Source organism: Ambystoma mexicanum, chromosome 3p, assembly GCF_040938575.1.
Source record: "Ambystoma mexicanum isolate Mex_15411 chromosome 3p, UKY_AmexF1_1, whole genome shotgun sequence".
Lineage (NCBI taxonomy): Eukaryota > Metazoa > Chordata > Amphibia > Caudata > Ambystomatidae > Ambystoma > Ambystoma mexicanum.
Genome location: NC_090925.1, coordinates 169,505,750 through 169,528,337, shown reverse-complemented (window position 1 = coordinate 169,528,337; position 22,588 = coordinate 169,505,750). Strand labels below are relative to the sequence as shown.

The following is a 22,588-nucleotide window of genomic DNA, read 5'->3' as shown; positions in this document are numbered from 1 at the left end:
TCTGTTTGAATCAGTCCTTTGTTTATTTTGGCTGGCATCAGTATGTCTAAAAAGGCAGGAGGTGAGGGATGATCCCGAAACTTCCCTGTCCTTGGTCTCTAGGTGTGCCTGAGTGAAACCAGTTCCTATTGGCCAGCTGGCGGTCCTGGAGGACAGCCACCCTGCTGTGTGATTGACAGCCTAGTGCTGTGAATGAATGGGAAATTGCATAAAAAGCAAGTTTTTGGAACTAGAAGCAGAGTTGACCACTGGAGGACAACATCTTCTCTCATCTTTTGCTTCAGATGCCAGCAGCACGCACCTGGACTGCAAAGTGCCCGGTGAAGCTCTGCAGCTGTGCTGACCCAGTTTTCAAATTGACAGGGAAGACCCATACAGGAGACTTCCTCCCTCAAGCTGTTGGGACCTGGATCTACAAAGTTATTAAAGGTAAGTAAATTCAATTTCACTTTACTGCTTTTGGAAACAGTAGTTTAACCAAGAGAAGGTATTTAAATCTTTGGAAAATCTAAAGGACTTCATCTTGCCACTGCACTGAAGGTTCAGTGTGTCACAATGTAAATAGATGATACCTATGAGTTGGTCAGACTCCAAAACCAAAAGAAACAGTGTTTAAATCAAAGAAAAATACATGAGAGAGTGGGAATAAGGTCTTGCTCTCTTCATGATAAAAATTAAAAGCTCTAAACTCCAGCAAAAGAGCTGGTGGTCTCCAAGATAGAATGGAATTAGCAAATCTCTGAGAATTCTCCCTAACAAGGATCAAGAAGTTGAACCTTTGGGAAGCCAGCACAGCCAAAGCCAAAAGGACAGTTTAAGTTCAGAGAAGGTGTAAATGGGCCATTTACACATGCAAATGACACAAATTTGCTCTTCAAATGCTAACAGCACATCTCTGAAAATGCTGAAAGGAGATGTGCACAGAGTATGTGTCGTACTCATTAGTATGTCTCAAGAGGAGATGTGAAGCTAGCATGTTCAGGGAGGATATATAACATCATCAAGTGGAGTGATGTGCTGTTACTATGTGTCGTTTGCATGTGGACTGAAGGGCTCTGAGCAAGCAACTTTGATCTACAACTCTTTTGGTCTACGTGTCTGATTTTACGTATGCATTGGGTGTATGTGTTGGATATGCTTTACTTCTTGTATAGGAGAACTCATTTTTACTCTTCAAATTGCATTTACTCTCCAATTTGAAAAAGCATGCGTAAAATACTCCCCACCACAAATTCTTATCTGGAGTACGGAGGTCCCCAATGAGCGCGCGCACACAGTGAAAAATTAAGGGAACACACTTAGACGATCAGTTATAAAAATACTCATTTATGCCCAAATAACACTATGAAAAATAACTACTAACATGTAATATCACACAACACTAAATAAATTATACATGTATACAATCACTGGAATATGGCACATTTCGTATAAAAACTCCTGTAAAGGATGCCAAGCATAATTCAGCACTACAGGTCCACAGAGATACAACACTAACTTTAGAAGTCCATCCTCAAGATGTATGGGGCCTTGTGCCCAAAAGCTCAAAGTGCCACAGTTTTGTGAGACGGGAAACAATTAGTGTAGGGTTTCTGGGGTCCAATGAAGAGTTGCAAGTGGCAGAGGACAAGTTATACTAACTAACAAAAGTGTCTAATGTTCAAGTGCTTGCATGTCGTAAAGGTTTTCTAAAAAGATACCATACTTAAGGGAGTTAGGGGTTCAGGTAAATATTGTTACAACTCGCCCCCGCCCCCTCGATTCTCCTTAAGGCTTGGCAGATCTTGGTCCGAGGTCGCTTTTCCTGCCTTCAGCTCCAGTTCCTGATGCCCAGGGGTTGCAGGTTCGAGCACCAGTCAGTGAAAAATGCTGGTGCAAGGTCTTCAGGTTGGATAGCGTAGTCAATGCAGGGGCCCTCAGAACAAGGTTGGATGCAGGAAAGCAGTTTCAGACAGCCACCGATGCACGGCGAGGCAGGGGGACACACTTGTCGCGGTCAGACTGCCTCCCATCTTGGGTCCCCATGATGCTGGAACCATGACATTTGGCAGAGTTCAGTCTTGTAGCAGAAGCGGTCGAAACCCCTAGTTCCAGGCCTCAATGTGGAACAGAAACAACGGTAGCCCAAACTGTAAGCTGGTCAGCCACTGGGTGATCCAGGGGCACTTCCGAAGGCTTCTTTGCAGGACTCCCGATGTCGAGAATAGACGTTTACTCCACTCCTAGGGTCGCAGCTCATTCACAGGACTGCTGAAGATCACATACAAGACAGGGCTCTTCCAGGACAGCAGCAGCAGGTGTCGCCACGCCTTCTTCGAAATGGGTCCACGTCTCTTTTAAAGTCTTGACAGTGGGCTAGCAGCGGCCGGCCCAACCCCCGATCTTTCGTTTCTCGAGATCCATGTGAATACAAGGTATTGGAAGCAATGTAGAATTTAGGGTTCTATGTTGCTTTTTGTAGGTCACCCAACAAAAAGACTTTCCAGCTGATTTTGGGCAGCCTACAAATAGCTAAAGCCCACATTGCCTCGCCCCCCACCAAACATCCCCCACCACAACCCCGCCCTGCCCTGACGGGGCTTGTTCAGAACCTGGGGGTTTCACCCTCCCAACCCAACTCCCTCAGAAACCTAACACTCCCCGAAAATAAAGTACAAAACACACACACACACTTCACCGTCGTGGCTGCTTCCGGGTCCTTTCGTGCCCGTCAGCCCCTGCGTGCACTCGTGTGCGTCGCAGGGGCGTGACAGTTCGATTTAAGAAGACCGCTTCGTGCAGCCACAAAGTGGTCTTTGTAACTCTATTTTGGGTGAATAGATAGTTATAAAAAAAGATATTGTGACAGCCGGTGTTAAAGTGAAAATTAAAGCTTGTTTTTATTCAGACTCAATAAGTTTGGCAGCCAAGTCAATAACTCAAAGTCCTTCTAAATAACTTCCTTCTTAAAGATCTACTTGTTGACCAATGTTTTCTCTGTTTCTCCTGTAGGGCACAACATAAGGACCTCTTTCCAACCTTTTCTTCTTAGTCCTCATACGCCCAGGTGCTTTCTGTAGTTCCTGACTCCACGTCTGGTCCGATCTGTGAAGAGAACAAGAATGAGCACCCCTTGTCATACTTTCAGGCTCCTTATATAGGCAGCACTTAACTGTCCAATCGGCGTCTACTCCCTGTCACAGGCCATAAGAACCCTCCCAAGCCCCGCCCCCTTTTCCTGGGAGTATGGCATCTGATGTCTTCCCGCGGCTGGCTCTAGTGACCCCTCCCATTGCCCCGGTAAGTATAGAGTGAGGGAAGGTATGGTTTGTATTTCCTTGTTTTTTTAAGGTCTTTATGTTGTATGCTCCTTTGTGGCCGGCCATCAGAACTGTGTGCTTCCTCACTGCATTGCGGTCTTCCCTCCAACCGCGACCGGCAGACCGCTTCCTCATGCCGGGAGCCCTGGAACACCCCTCGGCATGCTTGCTCACACAGCTGCGGAGCCGCCACTCGGCACTGCATCAGCTGCTCACGGATGCAATGTTCGCCCTGCGGCGTTCCCCGTCCAAACTCCCCCTACCTCACGGGTACGGCGGGAACTGGTCTCTCCATGGGCTGCCCCTGCCATTCCTCCAAGGAAGGTTCTGTCATGCTCCGCTGGCCACGGCAAACTGGGGCTCGGCTTGGTGGGCTCCCCCATCCCTTCTCTGCGCTGGCCGCGGTACGTTCCTTTTCTCCGTTTTCTATGGATGATGTATCCTCGTCTCCACCGTCCTTGCGTTTTTCATAGGGGAATAAGCCGCCTTCTCCACTATCCCTGGAAGTTTCACAAGGCTATGGGTTGTTCAGGTCTTCACAGATATTTTCACCTAGAACGGAATTTAGAGGCTGCCACACTCCTGGATCATATTAAGAATCTGCTAATTTGGGTAGCAGACCTCTCCTATGTTCACCAATTAGAAATACACGGGACCATGTTCTATATAGTAATAGCAGCATCTAAGATCCTGAAGAAAGTGGTATTACCATTGTTGGCCACTGAAACCAGTCGACCAACACTACTAAGGGATGTCCAAATAATTATGGGATACCCGATGTGAATAAGTGCACCGATCTGGTCCACATATAAACATTTTAAATCTTTAATACCAAATTTAAGACAGCAGGAATATTAAAAGTAATTGTGCTCCCTGTTTTTAACATGTTAAATGAACATAGCCCCATGTGATCCATGGGTTTTTTATAATAGCTAAGCAATAGGGTCAGCAGCTTCTCTGTCCCCTCACCCTAGATAGGCGGCACTGTAAGTGACTTCAATCCAGCAATCCAACTAAGTCAATGCCTAGTCTGGGATGCCCAATGGAAGACCTTATTTATATATTTTTATTTCAAGTTCTTAAATCTGGATGATGAACCCTTATATAACGCCCCTCTCTTTGAATCCACCTGACCTCAATGAGCCAAGAAGTAGGTTTGTTTTGCAAATTAAAAGATTTATTTGAAGAATTAAACTATATATCACACTTTTATGAATAAATTCATATTTGATAGCACACTTATGAATATAATAGTGATCAACAATGGACAATATTACAATAGCACAATTCTTTATCACTTAGGAGGTGGTATAGAAAGAATAAGGTAGCAGAGAATGCTTTGTATGGTTTCAAGGGAATGCAAGATGGGAAAGAATGCAACACAGAAATAAACTCGATATGGTTTCAACAAGAGATAATATGATCACTTTTTCCCCCTGTGCAGGGCTGGACTGTCCCACCGGGACATCCCCCGGTAGGCCTCTGTGCATAGGGCCTCTTTGGCGTGGAAGGATATGGATATGTGCGTTGCGTGAATCCGCCTGGGTGGTTCGCATGAATTGGCTGCCTGCCGTCTGCCACCCACAGCACGCTGACGCAGGCGCTGCCTGCGCATTTCTTTTTTCTTTCCAGGGCTGGGCTGTGCGCCTGCACGCCTGCGCATGAGGGCCGCCTGGGATGGCACCAGGGAACCGAAACCGCACGTGCCCTGCCTGCCCCTGCACACACATTGCGTCACAGCACACAGGTCAGGTGCAGGGCAGGCTGCTGCAGGCGGGCCGACAGTGCGGGCAAAGAAGTGTTTGGTGTCCGGTGCCACTGCCAGGGCAGCGGCGGCGAGGCCTTCGCAATGGCGTGATGTCGGTAAGCAGGTCCCAAGATGTTATGTCCCCTTCTTCCTGCACCATGCATGCCCTGGTGCCAGTCCGGCGATTTTCATTCAGGGCTTTGCCCTCTCCCGGCGTCTTAGCACAGCAGGCTATACTGCCTGTCTTAGCCCTGCTGCCACAGTCGTATTTAGTTGCTGTTCCTTGTAAATTACATGATAAAGTGCCAGTTACCGACTCAGGGCGCCCAAGATTGTGGACTGCCTTATGTTTCGGGAAACCTGGACTCCCTCTTACCCATTTCCCCATATCTTATAAATTCGACTACAGCCCGCTGGAATCCCAGGATACTGCTCCAGTGGCAAGTGCAACCCCGTTACATACTCCACCACCCTTACAAATGATGGGCTAAATTTGAGCGCCAAGCACTGGCCACTGTTTGTACCACCTTTCTTGCAGAACATACTGACAAACAGTTCCGGCTTCTCAAAGGGCTCCGATAAGTCCCCACCAGAAACCCCATTCCCAAGCCCATGCTTAGCAGCCGTGCCTCCCCTTGTTACGCTTCGACATCCCTCTACTGTCTGTACTCCGTTAATCTACAGTAGCTCTTTCATAGTTGGTCGCCGAGTGATTTGCCTCCTGTTCTCATACATTTTATATTTCACTGGAGCACCTGACGGGAATTGTGCACCTGTACTTCTGAGTGGGTAGTTCAACGAGAGGCCCAGAAATTGATCCATGTGGCTATGACTGGTGCAGGGGAATATTGGACATTCCTTGATTATGGCAAGGCTAGGCTTGATGCAATGCGACGTTCCGTCATTCACTCAACTGTTTGCTGCAGTGAGATTCTCTGGTGTTTAAGCTAATTACTTCTGTCTATAGCGCTTTGACCAAAATGTAAGCACTTCTAATTTGCATGCTTTGCAGAAGACATTGTTTGTTGCTGGTGTTTTTGGCTATAATTATGCCTATATGCGAGCTGGATCTTCTTCCCATGTTTTAGAGAAATTTATACCAAGGACTTGCCATCGCGTTTGGTTTGTTTTTTGTGCACTGAGAGGCTCAGACGCCACTGTGAGGTTCCTGGTGTGACTATTTGGCTGGGTTTGGTGCATGGAGGGACAGAGATACTGACATCAGGTGACTGGCTTTGGGGCAGTGATTGGCTCATGTTGCCAGTCGCACATGATCTACTCCCCGCAGTGATTGGCTTTTTTATTTATCCCCCCAACGACCTTAGCAAGCGGGCTACCCTATTATGCACGTTGACTGGAGGGCCCGAGTTCCTTCCCTGAACCTCATCCTATCATTGGCTTGTTTTAACCTGAAGATAGCTCAGCGGGTTGAGAGCTTGCTGCTGTGATCTATGTGCGATCTGCAGGCCGCAGGTTCAAATCCCGGCAAGGCCAACTCAGCCTTTCATCTGAGGTCCATCAATGAGTACGAACTTCAGTTTCTATGAGGATTGTGTGTAAATATGTTCTTTGGCGAAAGTGCCATATAAATAACAAATCATTATCCTTTTTAGGATTTGCATTGTAACCTCGACGTCCCTAGAACTGGGAATGTTATGTTGCATTAACATAGGCCGGTGCTTCTGCTTAGTGGAAAACCTCAGCATGACTAAGCAACAGTATTCTTTTTAGTGAATTGAGCCGAGTGTGTGATGTGGTCTCATGACAGAGCATATCCATATGACTCCAGGAAGCACGCATCACAGCCGTCAGCTGGGCCCTTGTTTGTGGCATGTCATGGCATGATAGCACACGCAGCACATGGCCTGGGTCCTTGTAACAAGTGTCCCAATCAAGTATGCAGCCTGTGTTAAATGACACGCATATTCCTTCACTCAGACATGGAGTAACATGTCAGTGCATGCACATGGTACACACTGCATGTTCTGTAGCAATGCACTGTTTGGGGAGCTCAGATGCATGCAAAGTTTTTGTTGAGTGCATACTCGTGCTATGCTCTGTATAATTTGGACATGTACAGTTCAATGTATGAGTATATGGCTCACACAGTGGGGGTCTTCCAGTCGTGTCCAATGTGTACCATTCGAATATACACTGCCGTGCGCAAAGCCATGTCTGTGTAGTATTGAATGCAAGACTTGTCTGTATTCAGTGAACGCAAATGGTCAAAGAGTGTACTAATGAGACATGGGGGGGTGTGTGCCATTCAGACATCTGTGCTGTTTTTGCTGCATGCATCAATCACACAGGAGACTTCCCAGCCATCCTGGACATTTATCAAAACTGCCTGCATGACACATAAGGCAACCATTGCCTGTAAACATGTCTACTCGTGCCTCAGGTGTAATGCTAGACCATTGCACGATTTGAGATTAGAACAGGAGACAGGCCTTCTATTGCTGTGCCCGACCCCGGCCTACTGGAACACCATACTGAAGGCTTCAATGCGCCTGCATTTCAACACAGGACTCGAGATCCTGCTCTTCAGGGAATAGCTGGAGACCGCTTAGGACCTGCTACTCCTGGGTATATGCCAACCAGTGGTGGCAGGTGAGTTTGAAACCTGGTGGGGCGTAAATTTCCCCGGGCAATTTGTGAGCATGCGCGCGCAGTGCGCAAGCCTTCACCACTCAAGGGGTGGAATTATTTGAAACATGGCCTCCAAAATGTGCAATTTACTGTCCAAAAAACCCACCGAAATATGACAAAAAGCATTAGGTTTAATATACTAATGGTAGTAAATTATTCTTATGTGTGCAAGTGTGATGGTGTATTTTACAGCAGCTTGTATTGAGAATAGCTGGTACTATGGTGTACAGAGAAGGTGAAAGACTGGTCTGAGAAAGGGCAACATAGGCTCAGAGTAGTATTAAAATGGTTTCAGACGTGAATTAGGGAGTTCACTGCTTGTAACATTGAAGCTGCACCAGAATAGTCGCATTACAATGGGTAAAGAACGTAGATGCCCCCATACCACTGAGTTTGCCCTTTTCCCAAAGTCCCTGAAGTTACCCTCCCTACATTTGAAGGATTAGCCCCTCCACCCCACCGAAATGTGTTGCCTTATTTATAAAACAAAAACAGAACAACTTAAATGTTATGGTTATTTACCCACCCATTGACTGCCTATGGCCATGGTAGTCCCTATGGCCATTCCCACCCAGTTGCTGTCCATCCCCGCCCAAAACACCTCCTCATGGGAACTCTTGCAGCTCACTTTAATCAAGCCTCAACATAATAGCAATAATAATACATTTCTTATATAGTGCTACACACCCATAGGTCTCAGAGCGCTGAAATAACAGAAGACATTATTATTCCACAGAGTGGTACTCAATTATCGACCTCAGAAGGATGAAAGGCTAAAGATTCAATGAAGGACCCTGCCAGGAATCACTCCCTCCATTATGTGTTTCTGCCCTCCGTAAATTCCACCCCATACACTCTAGAGATTCCTTCCCTACCTCCTTTATCATTCTCGCTGCAGGTTCTGAGGTGGGGAGGCTGGATGATCACACATGTATCACAATGGGACATGGGGAAGGTACCCTCCGAGTTCCCCTGTCTCACTCTGCTAGCCCCTTATGAGTGAATCTGTCACAGCATGTAGCTCAAAATGTAGGTGAGCTTACGATATAAACGTACTGACAAAAAATGCCCATGTTTACTCCACATAGGCAAAAGAGGTATACAGAAAAAGATGGATAGATAGAAAGATAGATACACAGAGATGGCTACGAACTCCACACACTTTACTATGGGCAAGAGCAATGTAAAATGGGACGCGCCCACTGTTGCAGCCGGCCCATGAATAGGAATCCTATTCATGGGCTGGCCCGGTTGCGACAATAGAAGGTTGTCTCCACAGCGCCCCAGCGCTGCTACAGATTCAGAAGAACTTCAACATCTTCTGAATCTGTTTAACACACTGAGTCACTGGTGGGGGGGCGGCGCCCTGCCGCCCTATGATAGCAGCCGCCACTGATGCCAACCCTCTAATCCATTGAAGAACTACTTTGCGAGATCATGAACTTATTTAAAAAATGATTTTTTAAAATCCATATATGATTTAAACTTGGTTTAAATTCACTAATTTGAACACATTTTATTCAACATCTTCTTAGGGGATACTCGCAATCTCCTCATAGAAGGGTTGGGCTCACGCGCTGTGCTCACTCCTTCGGCAAAATATGGGGCCACTTTGAAAAAAATGTCCAGGGCCACTTTTGGTTCCCAGTCCAGCCCTGCCCCTCACTCCCCCCTTATGCAATATGAAGAGATGGAAAGGAGAGCACAAAGGTTTCCAGAATACAATCAAATGCAGTTCAGTTCCAGTTCCCCCCAGCAAGCTTAGAGAAAACCAGTATGATTTTAAACAGGCAAAATACTTTTAAATGTGATTGCAATGAAGTGAAAAATATGCTAAAAAATGATTTTAATTCGCTAAAGGAGACTCAGGGTAGGTGATAGTTACTTTAGATTGGTACAGGTCAACACTAGCAATGACTCATGAGTGATTATAACGAATTTCAGCAGTGGAAAGCAAGGAGCAGCTATTTTTACAAGTGGTGAAATGAAGCAAATTTTCAATTCGCTGCACTTTTTCCGCGTGCATATTTCGCGATTACGGAAAAACTATAAGGAATGTCGTTATAGGTTTGTTGGAAAGCTGAGGGTCTTAGCTTTAAAATGACAGTTAAATCTCACGTCTACGATATGCGGTTCAAAAGATACGGACGTTTTTGTGGAGGTAGATTTCAGAATGACAGATGGCGCTTTTACAGATTTTAAATCACAGAATGGACACGATTTCTATGCAGTTCTGGTCAGGTTGAAATGGTTTAAATCAGATTATTTTAGACTAAGAGATTGGTTCTGTACAGTTCTTAGACTGGATACTCACTCCTAGTTTTGGACTGGAATGGACCTCGTCACAGATCTGGTCAGGTTTGGACTGCACTTTCACCACCGGATGGTCAGACACTGGTTCTGCTCACAGCGTGGCCTCTGGTCTGCTATCGGCACTGCACAGCGGTCTCGTCTGGGTCTGACGGGTTCTGGATACAGCTCTGCTTTCTGGGTCTGGTTCTGGCACAGGGTTCAAGCCAGAAGCAAAACAGCTCGCCTGGCTGTTGAATAGTTTAGTTAGGTTGCTGGGTTCCGAGGCCTGCTGAGAAGAGTTCAGCTTGTGGATAAGGCCTCTGCTTCTCCAAGGTTCTAGAGTTTGGGTTCTAAAGTTTTGGTTCTGGAATCTGGAGCCTCAGGAGTCTGGAGTTTTTGTCTGGATATGGTCGGGCAGCGTGCTGCACAGGAATCGATGAGTAGTGGAAAAATGAGTGTCCATCTGGGTCTCAGCAGTCTCTTTTTATGTGTTCTCAAAGGGGGTGTGGAGGCTGACTTTCTATGCCCAACCCTCCGAGGATCCTGATAGGTTAGAGGATTTACTGTCCTCTGACTGGAGAGGGGAGTAGTGAGTCAGAATGAGTCATCAGGCATCATCTTTATGGCTGAAGGAAAGAACACTCCCCTTTGGTTTCTCAAGAAAATCCATTTTTCATATCAAACATGTTTCCCAGATACACAAGTTGTTGAGAATACATGTACATATACAGGTACACCCCCTCTCTGGGCATATTACAGTAAGTTTTCATTTTTCTAGCATAAACACAGTGTCTACAATATTAATACATACGGGGCTTGGCCTCAGAACATCCCACGGCGTCCAACTTCGTCTTCAACTGTGAGTGAAGGTGGCATTTTAAGAATCTCAAAATTGTACATTTCTATCAGCTGGTTACAATTAGTTATCAGTATTCTTATAAAACATATTTGCCTTCATTTCAGTACACCCATTGCTTTGTCCCCGCCCCTAGAAGCTTAGCTTGACTCAGAGGTCACATGTCTTGTTTTTCCTAGAGCAGTGTGGACAGTTACACCTCAAATCAGCATATTCTATTCATCCCAAAGCCCCCATTGTTCCTTCCTCCAGGCTGCAGGGAAAATCTCCTCCCTCTTAATCAACAGGACCATGTGATATCCTGTCTTCTGGTGTGGAGTCCCCAGGTGTGAAGGATTCCCAGGGACAGCAAGCCTTTTGAAGTCTCAGCTAACTCAGGTTACTGTTTAGCTTCTGCAATACAGGTCTCCTGTCAGAATTCAGATCACCAGCGCCGGTCAGTGGCGAGCACTGGTACTGCATCTATTTTTGACAGCTGTCTTACTAGTAAGCAATCCTCAAAATATACTTTGTTCAAATATAGATACACTTCTGTGGACCTCAGATCCATGTAGATTCTTGCGGGAGAATGATGTTGACCCCCCTCCACCCCAACAAGGAGGTGGGACCTTTTTAGTGGTTTTGGTGAGCCATGATTTTAGCAATTTTTTACATCAAATAAAACGGATTTTGAACAGCTCTATATTCCTTTGCACCGATTTTGCCCTGTGTGCAGCCGAAGGATGGGGTCTGGCAATGGTGTCCTGTATTAACCCTGACAGAGGCAAAAGAAGATGGCAACCTATCTTTCAGATTTTTACTGCGCATATTGGGATGATTTCTGGCGAGCAGCTTGCTTTCCGGCGGCCATTATGATATCTGCTGCCAGTAATGCACGGTGATGTTGCAGGGCTTGGATGCGTGGGTTGAAACATCCCACAGCACAACACCGACATCCAGGGCTAGGTAACATTCAGAGAGACAGCAAGATTGGTTGGAGGGTCAAATAGTGCTCATTAATTAATAACAGTTGTTCTACACCTGCACATATTTATGTGTGAAGGTACGTCAGGAACCTGTACAGGGTGCCCCCACTCCCCCATGGGTACACTGTCCCATAGGCACATCTAAAGTAACCAAAAGATCAACAAAATGTGTACTGCATTGTAAGATGCACTGTACAATGATGAAATCTTACAAGTGATAATGCTAAGATTGGACTAAGGGAAACAATGTTTTCCAGTACTGACAGTTTGAAGGAGATGTCAGTTTCCCCAGGACAAATGAGTAAAAGCCACTGCAGAAAGAACAAGTCCGATTAAAAAATAAAGGCAAATAGTTTGGGGGTCCATACAAATGGAAGAAAAGGCGCTGAAAAGAGAAAGCTTTCCTAACAGGACGGTCAACCAAAACGCCCCGGTCCTGCAGCACGCCTGAGAGAAACCATTTCAGAAAAGGAAGCTGGCTGTCCCCAATGGACAACCATCCTCCAGTTGGAAAGGTGCATGGTATACCATTGGTGGACTCGGCCAGGTTTTCTGCATAAACCCAGAGGTCCTGAAGATGAAACCCAGAGTCGACCACTGGAACAGAAGAATCTGAAGGATGAAACCATCATCTTCCAGCGACCAACAGCACCTGCTGAGTAACTGCTGCCGTCCCAACCTCAACTTCTAAGTGACAGGGTAGATCCAAAAAGGACTACTTGCTTCCTTGGACTGGTGGACCAGTCCCAAGACGAACTGCATTTTCCGCCATCCCTTGAAGAGCTGCAACCTCCATGACCTGCAAGTCACCAATACCCTTGAACCTTGGGTGCATCGCTTTGTATAGTCTTCAGAGTACGGTTTTGCCTGAAACTTTGTGGGCATCCTTCTAAGCTTGCAGTGACTTCAACCATCCCCCAGAAGACCCTCAGCCGAGGCAAGGACTGTGAAACCGAGAAGATCCTTGGCTGGTCGTCAGTCTGCTTGAGAGCAGTCGCCTCTCTGTTGCAACCATCCTGCGGCAACAGTTTCTTCAGCTAAAAGTACCGTCCTAACCCTGGTACAACATACCTGTGATCTTGAGGGCTGCAGATCGCATCATCTCGCACCCCTTCAGGTCGCCCATAAAGTTTGGGATGGACCACCCATTGTACTATAACCTTGCCTTAGGAAACTGGTCCTTGGGGCAAACCTACAAGGGAACAACCCGATTCTATTGCCTTTGTAAAACTAACTTTACTTACCTGCAATACTAAAAGACTCCTGCTGGACTCTGCCATACTGAAACCGTTACCCTGTTTTCCTGCCTTTCCGGCTCCACCCCTGGCCACTGGTGGCCCAGCTGAACACAGCCTCACATGAGCTAGGTTTTCAGAGGGATTTTACTAAGTGATTTGTTGCTACCACTGCTATTTTAAGGGTATCAGGTAATAAAAATGTGGCAAAAACCTCGCTGGTTAAAAAGAATTTCATGGTTTAACCCGGTAAAGGGGTACCCCCACTATACCATTTAAGGTGAGTGGGGGTTGCGAGGGTGTCCCCCGCCCCCCTATAATTGGCATAATGGGTCAGAGGGTTTTTGACACGATTTTAAGACATGGAACCATTCTAAGTTACTACAACTGTGGTTTATTATCTTTTTGTCTCTTACTGTTATAAATTACTTGGGTGACATGTGAATCATCACCTCTGTCATGGTTGTTAGGAAAGGTATGAGCAATTTCCCCTCCATTTATGGACCCCCACCCCTTACTCTTTGCTTTGTTTGGCTATCCTAACCTGTTCCAGTGGAGCCCTGCCTTCAACTGAACTACCCTGGGCTTTTGCTCGCTTATGGGGAAACTGACACGTCCTTCAGACTGTCAGTACTGGGAAGCATGGTTTTCTTTAGTCTTTGACTAGTTTGCCATTTTGTGTTAACTTTTTAACAGTGCACAATATACCTTCCAGTACCGTGCGCTAGGGTCCGTTTTTGTTTTATGACCCTAGACACCCTCAAAGGATTTTTGTTGATTGTACGAGTGTGCCTAGGACGAACTGGTGGCAGCAGTTAATTTTCATAATGTTTTACTTCTTTTAACTGAGTTAAACTGCATTTACCTCAAGACTGGCCAGGTCCAAAAATATCTGAGCCACAAAGTCTTTTGTTCTGTGCCATGGCTGATTTGTCCCTTGCCTTCACCCAGGTCGAGTAACCCAGGTTTTCCTTATTTGGGCATGCAGCCTCCCGCGAAAAACGATCTCTTTTGCAGGCTTCTGCCTGTTACGTATGTGTGCCCAGGAAGAGGGATGGGACTGTCTAGTCACAATCCACACTACTGGTGGCAGGATATCTGGAGTGCCTGAATGACAGACCACCGTGGCCTGTGATGGGTTCCACAACTGATGCCAGCAAGAGATCATATCTACTAGAACTCCTCCATTTTGGCGTGAAGCTAATCTTGTATAAGAGAAGAAGCTCTGCAGCCATTCCCAGGTCGATCTCCTGTGTTCTCACCAAATGACAGAAGGAGCCAAATCTCCCACACAAAGAAACGGACTTGTGAAACCACCGGCAACACTTTGGAAGGTTTTGCCACACTTTTCCCATCGGACCCCTGCTTTCTTAATTGACCAAGAAGCCCTGCCAAGGCACTTTCCCCCCCCTTTGGATTAGTGGGAACAATTACTCTCTGCATCCCCCGATTACCACTGAACAAGCCCCTTCGGAAGTGTCCCTGGGCCATCCAGCGAACTGTCCACCTCTACCTCAGGGTAATTCGCAACACTGCCACCGTCTCGAGTGCAGAGCCGAGATTTGGGACATCGCTCGCTTGTGGTCCCATGCATTCTCCCACCAAATTTGCAGGCCTAGCTCCTCTGGGTCCCGAATAAGGAGTGTGTAACGCTGCCCGCATCCACGATTCCCGCTTCACTTCCTGGTGGTGACGATTGCTATAGTTACCCTGCAGTTCAGGTCTCCTGTGGCCTGAAGCCAGCTGAACCGAAATTTTCTTTCATACCTCTTTCGGAAGGTGAGAAAAGGCAACTGTCCCGTCACGGACGATCATTCTCCACTGCAGCTGCTCAGAGCCAGAGTACTGTGAAACTGCAGGACTCAAACCTACTAGCGACCTCGACCAAACTGGCAAAGTTTTGTCCGGACTGTGCTGAGGGTTGGCGAGTACTTGCATAACTTACTGCTGGCCCCCTGGCACAGCCGAGTGTTTTTACGCACGAGTATCCCTTATAAGGTATTCGAACTTGGCGGACTTAGTCTTCACTTCCTGCCAAGCTACCTAGATTGGTCTGGCTTGTCCAGAAGGTTCCCCCGTTTCACTAAAGCGAGGGTGGCCTCCTAAACTTCTGCCCACCAGGTCAGAGTTTAGAAATCCATCTTACCAATGGTGCATATAATAAATGCCTATTTTTTATACGTCTCCTACCTGTATTAGTGTTTTCTTGAACTAAGTGTATACCATGAGCTCTTTGTAGATCACTACAACCCTCCGCCCGCCTTAGAATAAGCATGCTGCTCGCCATTCTACCAAACCTTTGTGTGGTTCAGAACTAAACTAAGTGTAACCCTTTTCACCCAAGGTGGGCATTTCAAGTTCCACAGACGGCAACTTGTGTAAAACTGGCTAACAGCAAACATAACTACTTCATCACTGCAAGTGCAGCTAGGATCAACCTTCTAAAATATCAAAAAGATTTTACTGCACCTCTCCCACCCCTCTGCCAAAACCTCAACCTGCACCTTACAAATAGACTACTTCCCCAGCATGATTGCTCTTGGGCCGCCTCCCCAATCTTGCACTTCCAGAGTTACTCAATTTGATACAGGTACCCTAACTTGATCCTTGCCCGCTGTGTTATACTGCTTTACGGCTCTCAATGCAAAAAAAAAAAAAAAGAAGAACAAAATGAGTTCCCTCTTCAGGTTTCTTCTCCTCAAATCAATACATGGCCTAGAAAACACTCCCAATGGCCACCCACACCCCAAAGCCTAGCCGACTCCATCTTCCTCCAATTCCCCCCACTGTGGGGTCCACTCTACAGTGCTCACCAACCTGTCTGGTGCATCACATTCCCTTGCGCCACCTCCAACTCCTCAACTGGCCTCACACTGGACTACTCTCACCCAGCATTAAAGCAGTTCAATCAAGTGAATTCTCGATCAGTGTCAGGATTCACTTTCCAATAAAGGGGCATCCTATACCTCCACCCACCGACCCATTTAACCACCTTGCAAATACATGAATATAAAGTTTTCATGCAATTTATTTCCCATTACCTAAATGTACGCTATATTTATGGTAGGTCTACCTATTACCAAGGGTTCCCCTTGCACGCCCCAAACAAATTCACACCGTCTGCCCCACTAACTGGCTCACCATCAGCAACATTACAATGACGACTTTGGATGTCTGTATATCTCAGTATGTAAGGCACTTCTGGTAGACGTGCCCGACAAAGTACTTAAATAAAATACATACAAATGCCATTGTTGCCTACGTATTTAAGCTACAAGTCAGGTTATTTTGTAACTGTGGGGCATCTAGCTGATGCCTCAAAAGGTCAACACTTAGTGACAATTGCCTCCTTGCCCATTGAACTCAATGAGCCAGGCTCTACAAAGTGTCGCTACTTTAGCCCTTATTACTTGACAAACGATGACCTAGGTTCCAGTCTTCAGTTTACCCTGTAAATGTATTAATTGCCTTGCCTTCTGGGTGTTTTTCTTGAGACTGGCCACCCAATCCTGTCACTAGGAGACACCATACACATGACAGCAATGCACAATATGGGGTCAGACAAAGACATGGAAACCCTTTACTCTCTACAGTAGACTCTCTGGAATAAACATTAGCTTACATTGCTGCCCGTAGGACACGGACAAGGAAATCCTGCCCTCGACTGCTAGGTTACTGTGAAATTAGCATTCGCACAAATGAACTAGCAGAACAGCAAATGATTGACAGTAGGTAACAATGGTTGTTTGGTACCACTCATTAGCTGAAACTATATCCTCTTGAGAGCCTCAAAGCTATAATCCTAGCTATTCTATAGGATACCAGTCATTTAGACATTAGATCACACTCCCCATTTGCACAGTTAGCAAGACATATTGGTGCCAAACTATGGATCTCTCGACTAGACATGAACTAACAGCTCTCCATGGGCACTGGCAAGGAAATAGAGAATTTTGATAAATAGGACTAGAATTGACAGCTTCACACTGTTGCCAATAGATTCATGGTGCCACAACATTGTAATAGGGGATGAACCCCTACAGGGTTCCTTCAAACAATGACTTGGAAACACTTGGTTGGATACTCGGGACCCCTACAAAATAACTTTTTCTCAACTTAAGTGAAATACAATTGGGGCAGCAACACACACACTCCGAATCTTGTGCCCTCTGGAAGAGAAATTAGCTGATGCTATATTAGATGAGATTAAAACACTCTGTCAACACTATAAGAGCGGAATACGTACAGTGTTAATTCACAGATATTGTAACCAACAGTCTACTCACTGAAGCCTGAGTTGTTGTGGCCTGTTGTGCCGTGCTGCTGTTTGGGGAGCTTGCCTGCCTGCTGGCTGCAATGCTTGCCTATGATAAAGGGGACAAAATGCACGTTAAACCACTGTAAGTCTTTTTTATAGGTCTTAGTCTCTTGCTCGCTTTAACATTCCTTTTTAAGACACACCATTGTTGTTGTGATCCCCTTTCACCATCTGAGCTCTCACCTGCTGAAGACCAGCCAGACTATGAAGCTGGGCTGTGCTCAGCTGCTGTTGCAGCATGAACTGGTGAAAATACTGGGCAGCATTGGGCTGGCGCTGGAGCGCTTGGAGAGCCTGTAGAAGGAAGAAAGGAGCACATGAGATGTAACAGGATTACACAATTGACTACCCAGGACTTGTGCCTTCATGAAACTGTTGATTCACCTTAAAAGAAGGTAGCTAAGATCAGAAAGCAGACCCGAGAATCTCAATAGTCTATAGCGTTTATTTCTTCACTGCGCTGAGCTCTCCTCTTTGAAGAGGGCTAGAAAAGAGATTTGAGCATCAATCGATCTATACTATCAAAAAGGGCAAAACTCAATTTACAGAAACAGGAATCTGAGATGACATAGGAATCTTTTTAATGAGGACTGTCCCATCACCGACTAGCTCATCTTAACGAAGCTCTAAGAAAATCAAAGCAACCATGTGTCCAAAAGGCAAGTTAATACTCAGCAGTAGCAATTCATTTTGCAGAAAGCAGACGCAATCAGAGGCAATGGGAATCTCTCCCCTCAATATGCACCATTTCAGCAGAAAACCTCAAAGGATAAAGCAAATAAATGCTTTGTAAACGCACACAAAACAGACAGGGCATCAGGATAGCGCTCTATTTTTGGAGGATTAACCCATAACTCCATGGGCTCCTCTTACCCAAGGGAAGGGATCTGCAGACCAGAGTATGTTAGACGGGTCTATTCTCTCTACCTGGTCTGAGAAGCGGCTTCCTCTCACCTGCACAGCCTGGCGCTCGTACAGTGACATCTGTGAGATCTGTGGACGGTTGCTCCCGCCAGCAGAGGTAGAATTGCCATTGGTGGAGTTGGTGTTCTGCTCACTTTCAGTCTCCATTGCGACAGCACCCAGGATATAGAGGCTGAGACTCACTCAAACCTAGGGACCAGAAAACAAACAAGTTGGAAGAAAATAGAAGCAAACACAATCAGAAGATGAGCAATGTCTGTGTAGGTGAGGTGGCGAGAGCCCAGTGAGGTGGAAGGAAGGGGCAGTGCAGCAGAGATGGTAATGTAGTCACAAACTAGTGAATAGAAAAAGTTGCTTTACATGCAACCATGCACAAATGAGACCTTGGCAGGAACTGATCCTATTCGATCTACAGTGGAATTCGGCAAAGTTTCAAAAGCTGACATAACCCACTGAAACAAAGTTGAAGTAACATCCTCACCCACAAACAAACTGCTAAGCAATGTCATAAGAACTAAGCAAAATGTCCCAACGTTTTCACACATGACAAAGAGACAGACAGACATAATAATTCTGGCTTACCCCAGAAACATTTGCTTCTGTGCATGACCAATGTATCACTGCAGAAAGACTGGACACTTGCTCGCACCCCCATGCAATAGGGGCTATTAAGCAGAATCTCCTGCGGCTGGTGTTCAAGCCACCAGATTACCATCTAAGCAAGTTTGCTGTATTTTGAAGTGTCCTCCACCCATCTAGTGTTACAGCAAAGCAGCCAAGGAATACTTCTCCAGTATGTGGGGTGACAGCAATACAAAAACTTGGTTCAAATAAAGAAATGCCCACACAAGGTTACAGTTCTATACATATTTAATCTTACTAAGTAATAACCTTTATTTAAACTATGCAGGAATGAATACAACAGTAACAGGTTCACTGCTGGGGGGGGGGCGGGGGGAGTAGAGTAGTTATCTGCTTATGCACAGTCAACATTGTGGGGCTCTAAATGTTTAGCCAATCACAGCTAGAATGTCCAAAGTTCCAACCTATAGGCCCTTGGCAAGTCTCAGGACCTGTTCTGCCCCAAATGGGACAGTTATTTCTAATGGTAAAACAAGGTTGCACCCTATTGACCAATATTGTGGTTGTCCCAATGTTAGCCTGTGGGAAACTTGCAGGTTTTTGTCTGAATGGTTTCCAGCTAAACAGGGCCAACTGCTTTGGACGCTTCCAATTTCAGTGGTGGTTCTAAAGAAGTAGAGGGCTCCCAGAAGGTGCAGAAAGCTGCCAGGGGAACCGAAGAAAGGAAGAGGTGCCTGCTGCTGCTGGGTGTCAGTCACATTTTCCTGAGCCCCGTATAAAGGGTGTGAAAGACAGACTTGTACACCTTAGTTGCAGACCTTCTCCATTCTAGGGCTCTAAAGGTTTAGCCAATCACAGCTAGAATGTCCAGAATCATGGCTACATTTCTAGGAGAGGAGTAGTGAGTTTAACAAATAAATAAAATAAAGATTTTAGTGTAAAACACAATATAACACAAGGGGAATGCCCAGACAATAGATCTGGTATGTATTTTTAAGGGATGGAGTTTGGGTACAGGGACTTATGCAGAACTAACTCGGGACAACTCAATGCACCCACGCATAACCATTAAAAGGTTGGTGATAGTTACCATTTATTTATTTCATTTGTTAAACGCCCAAACCATCAGGTATCACAGCGTTGTTACAGATATCTTATAATACATTCACAGTAATACAATGACAAATCAAGGCAAATACACAAAAGAGTTTACATGAGTTCATACATTAGGGGTCTTTGCAAGAGGAAGCTCATTCCAGAGTTTAGGGGCTGTGACCAAGAAGCTGCTGCCAGCCACTCTGGAACTTTTGAATCGTGGGACCGCCAGGAGCGACTTGTTGGATCTGAGCAATCTCTTAAGAGTCTTTTTTGCAGATTGAATTGTTTAAGTAGATGGGGGCTTTATTTGTGAGACATTTGTGGGTAATACACAATGATTTAAAGATGATTCTAGCCTTGATAGGTAGTCTCCCTCCTGATAGTGGAGATGTGATCAAACTTTCCGATTCCAAGTGCAGCACGAATGACTTTGTTTTGCATTAGTTGCAGTTTCCCTAGGTCAGAATTGGATGTCCCTTATAGGAGTATGTTACAATAGTCCAACTGGAGAGTATTAACGCTCTGGCTAGGATGAATCAAAGTAATTTGACTGCGGCTCAAAGTACCGCAGGCAGGCAAATCCTTTGCATGAGAAAGGTGCGAACAACCAAAAGTTTGCACCTTTCTCATGCAAACACACATACATTCTCACACCCACAGCACACCCATATCACACACCCTCTGCACACCCACACCATAAACAAACCCCACTTACCTTCATCTTCACACTGGTTCCCTTCAGCGCCAGTTCCCTTTCACTTCCGTGAGCGTGAACCGGCGCTGCAGGGTTCTTTTCTTCTCTTTTATTTTTAGTAACAGAAGGCTGCGGGGGTGTCCCCCGCAACCTCTGCTCACTTTACCATGAAGTATAGTGAGCGGGGCGATGCGGGGTCACCCCAGCAGCGCCAGTTTTTTTTTTTCAATGCTACCACCAAAGATTCGAACTTTTGGTGTTCAAACCTTTGGTGGTAGAATTTTTAGAACTTTTGGTCAATGCAACACATTTTTTCATTTAGGTAATTTCAACCTAAACCGCTAGGATGACACAGTTAGTGGGTGTGAGGAACTGGCGACTCAGGGCAATCAGTTTAGAGGTGTAGGAAGTAGTTGACGAGAGTGCGCTTACATGTCTGGTCATTGTTAGGTTGGCATCTAGATAAACTCCTAGAGTTTTGACTTGTTTTCATACTTGGATCAAAGTACGGTCGATGTTGATAGTCGAGTAGTCAGAATGGAGGGTGCTGATTTTAGTTGGGAGCCCATGATGAGAACCTCTGTTTTCTCATCATTGAGGCAGAGGCTGTTTAATGCCATCCAATTTTGGATTATCGCATAATTTATTGATTAACAGTGTCTCTTGATCATAGTCACTTATAAATAATCAATCTCACTAAAGCATCCTCCCTTTACAAAAAAGAAATACGCACTAAAAAAGAAGCCTATAATATGAGAATAAGTAATGCTAGCTCCAGTACCAAAGAATTATTCACAATCCTGAAGGAGTTAGAAAACCCCAATCCACCTACGGACATGTCCATGAAAGACCAACTCTGGTGCACTCGTATCCAAGATGCCCTCGCGAACAAAATCACTGGCCTACAAACAAAAATTGAAAATAAAAGACTACAACTGTCCAATAGTAGCCCCACTCTTAGCCCCTCTATCCCTAGCCCACCCCTAACACTAAACATGGCTTCACCTTCAAAAATGTAACAGTACTAGAAGTGCAAAAAATCATAACCTCCGTCAAACTGCAAAGGGGACTGTTGCCCTGCACAGATTATAGAAGATGCAGCACGAGACCTCGCCCCCCTTCATTTCTAAGCTCAAACTCAAACGTGTCTTTCTCCACCAATTCGGTTCCCAATAATCTAAAACAGTAATGGGTCCTCCTGTTACTAAAAAAAAATAATAATAATAAATAAACAAACAAACAAACAGACTTTGGACCCAGCCATCCCTACTAATTACAGGCCTATCACAACCGTTCCCTTCCTGTTAAAATTCCTTGACAGAGTTGCTTACTTTGCAAATTCAGCATTACCTAGAGTCTAACCAATTACTCGGATTGCATCAGTCTGGCTTCCGGCCTCAACATGGAACAGAAACTGCCCTTGTTGATCTTAAAAGCCAGATTGACGAAATTAAAGATAAGGGCAAGGCTGCCATCCTACTCCTCCTAGATCTCTCAGCAGCCTTCGACCTGGTTGACCATAAGATACTCTGCAACCACCTCTCCTCTGCCGCCCACTTTTCCCCCTCTGCTGTCTCATGGATACAGTCCTTCCTGGCCAATAGAACCATGACAGTCTTCTCTCCGGTGGCAGCAGCAGACCCCATCCCTATCACTTGCGGTGTCCCACAAGGCTCATGTGTTTCACCGACCCTATACAATATCTTTACAAAGCCCCTCTTTGATAAACTGGACCGTCCGGGTGTCACATACACAAACTACGCGGATGACACCCAGATACTCCTCACCATCATGGGCAACTATAATACTGATGTAGCCAGGATCAATGAAATCTTCTCTGTCATTCAGGCATGGATGGCCACACATGGCCTCCGCCTAAATGACGAGAAGACTGAACTGCTCATTATTGGGTCACCGAACAACTTACAA

The 22,588-nt window shown here is 45.7% G+C and overlaps 1 protein-coding gene across 2 annotated transcripts in view; it reads right to left on the bottom strand.

The window, feature by feature from the left end:
- PHC1 (polyhomeotic homolog 1) overlaps positions 1–22,588 on the bottom strand; it is a 325,158-nt gene that overhangs the window by 278,851 nt on the left and 23,719 nt on the right. For both annotated transcript variants that reach the window (XM_069650568.1, XM_069650569.1), the window contains exons 2-4: positions 18,316–18,474; positions 17,545–17,655; positions 17,330–17,407 (exon numbers count right to left, since the gene is read on the bottom strand). In XM_069650568.1, the coding sequence (XP_069506669.1) occupies positions 17,330–17,407; positions 17,545–17,655; positions 18,316–18,432 (306 nt within the window). In that variant the 5' untranslated portion in view covers positions 18,433–18,474. The remainder of the gene's footprint in view (positions 1–17,329; positions 17,408–17,544; positions 17,656–18,315; positions 18,475–22,588) is intronic.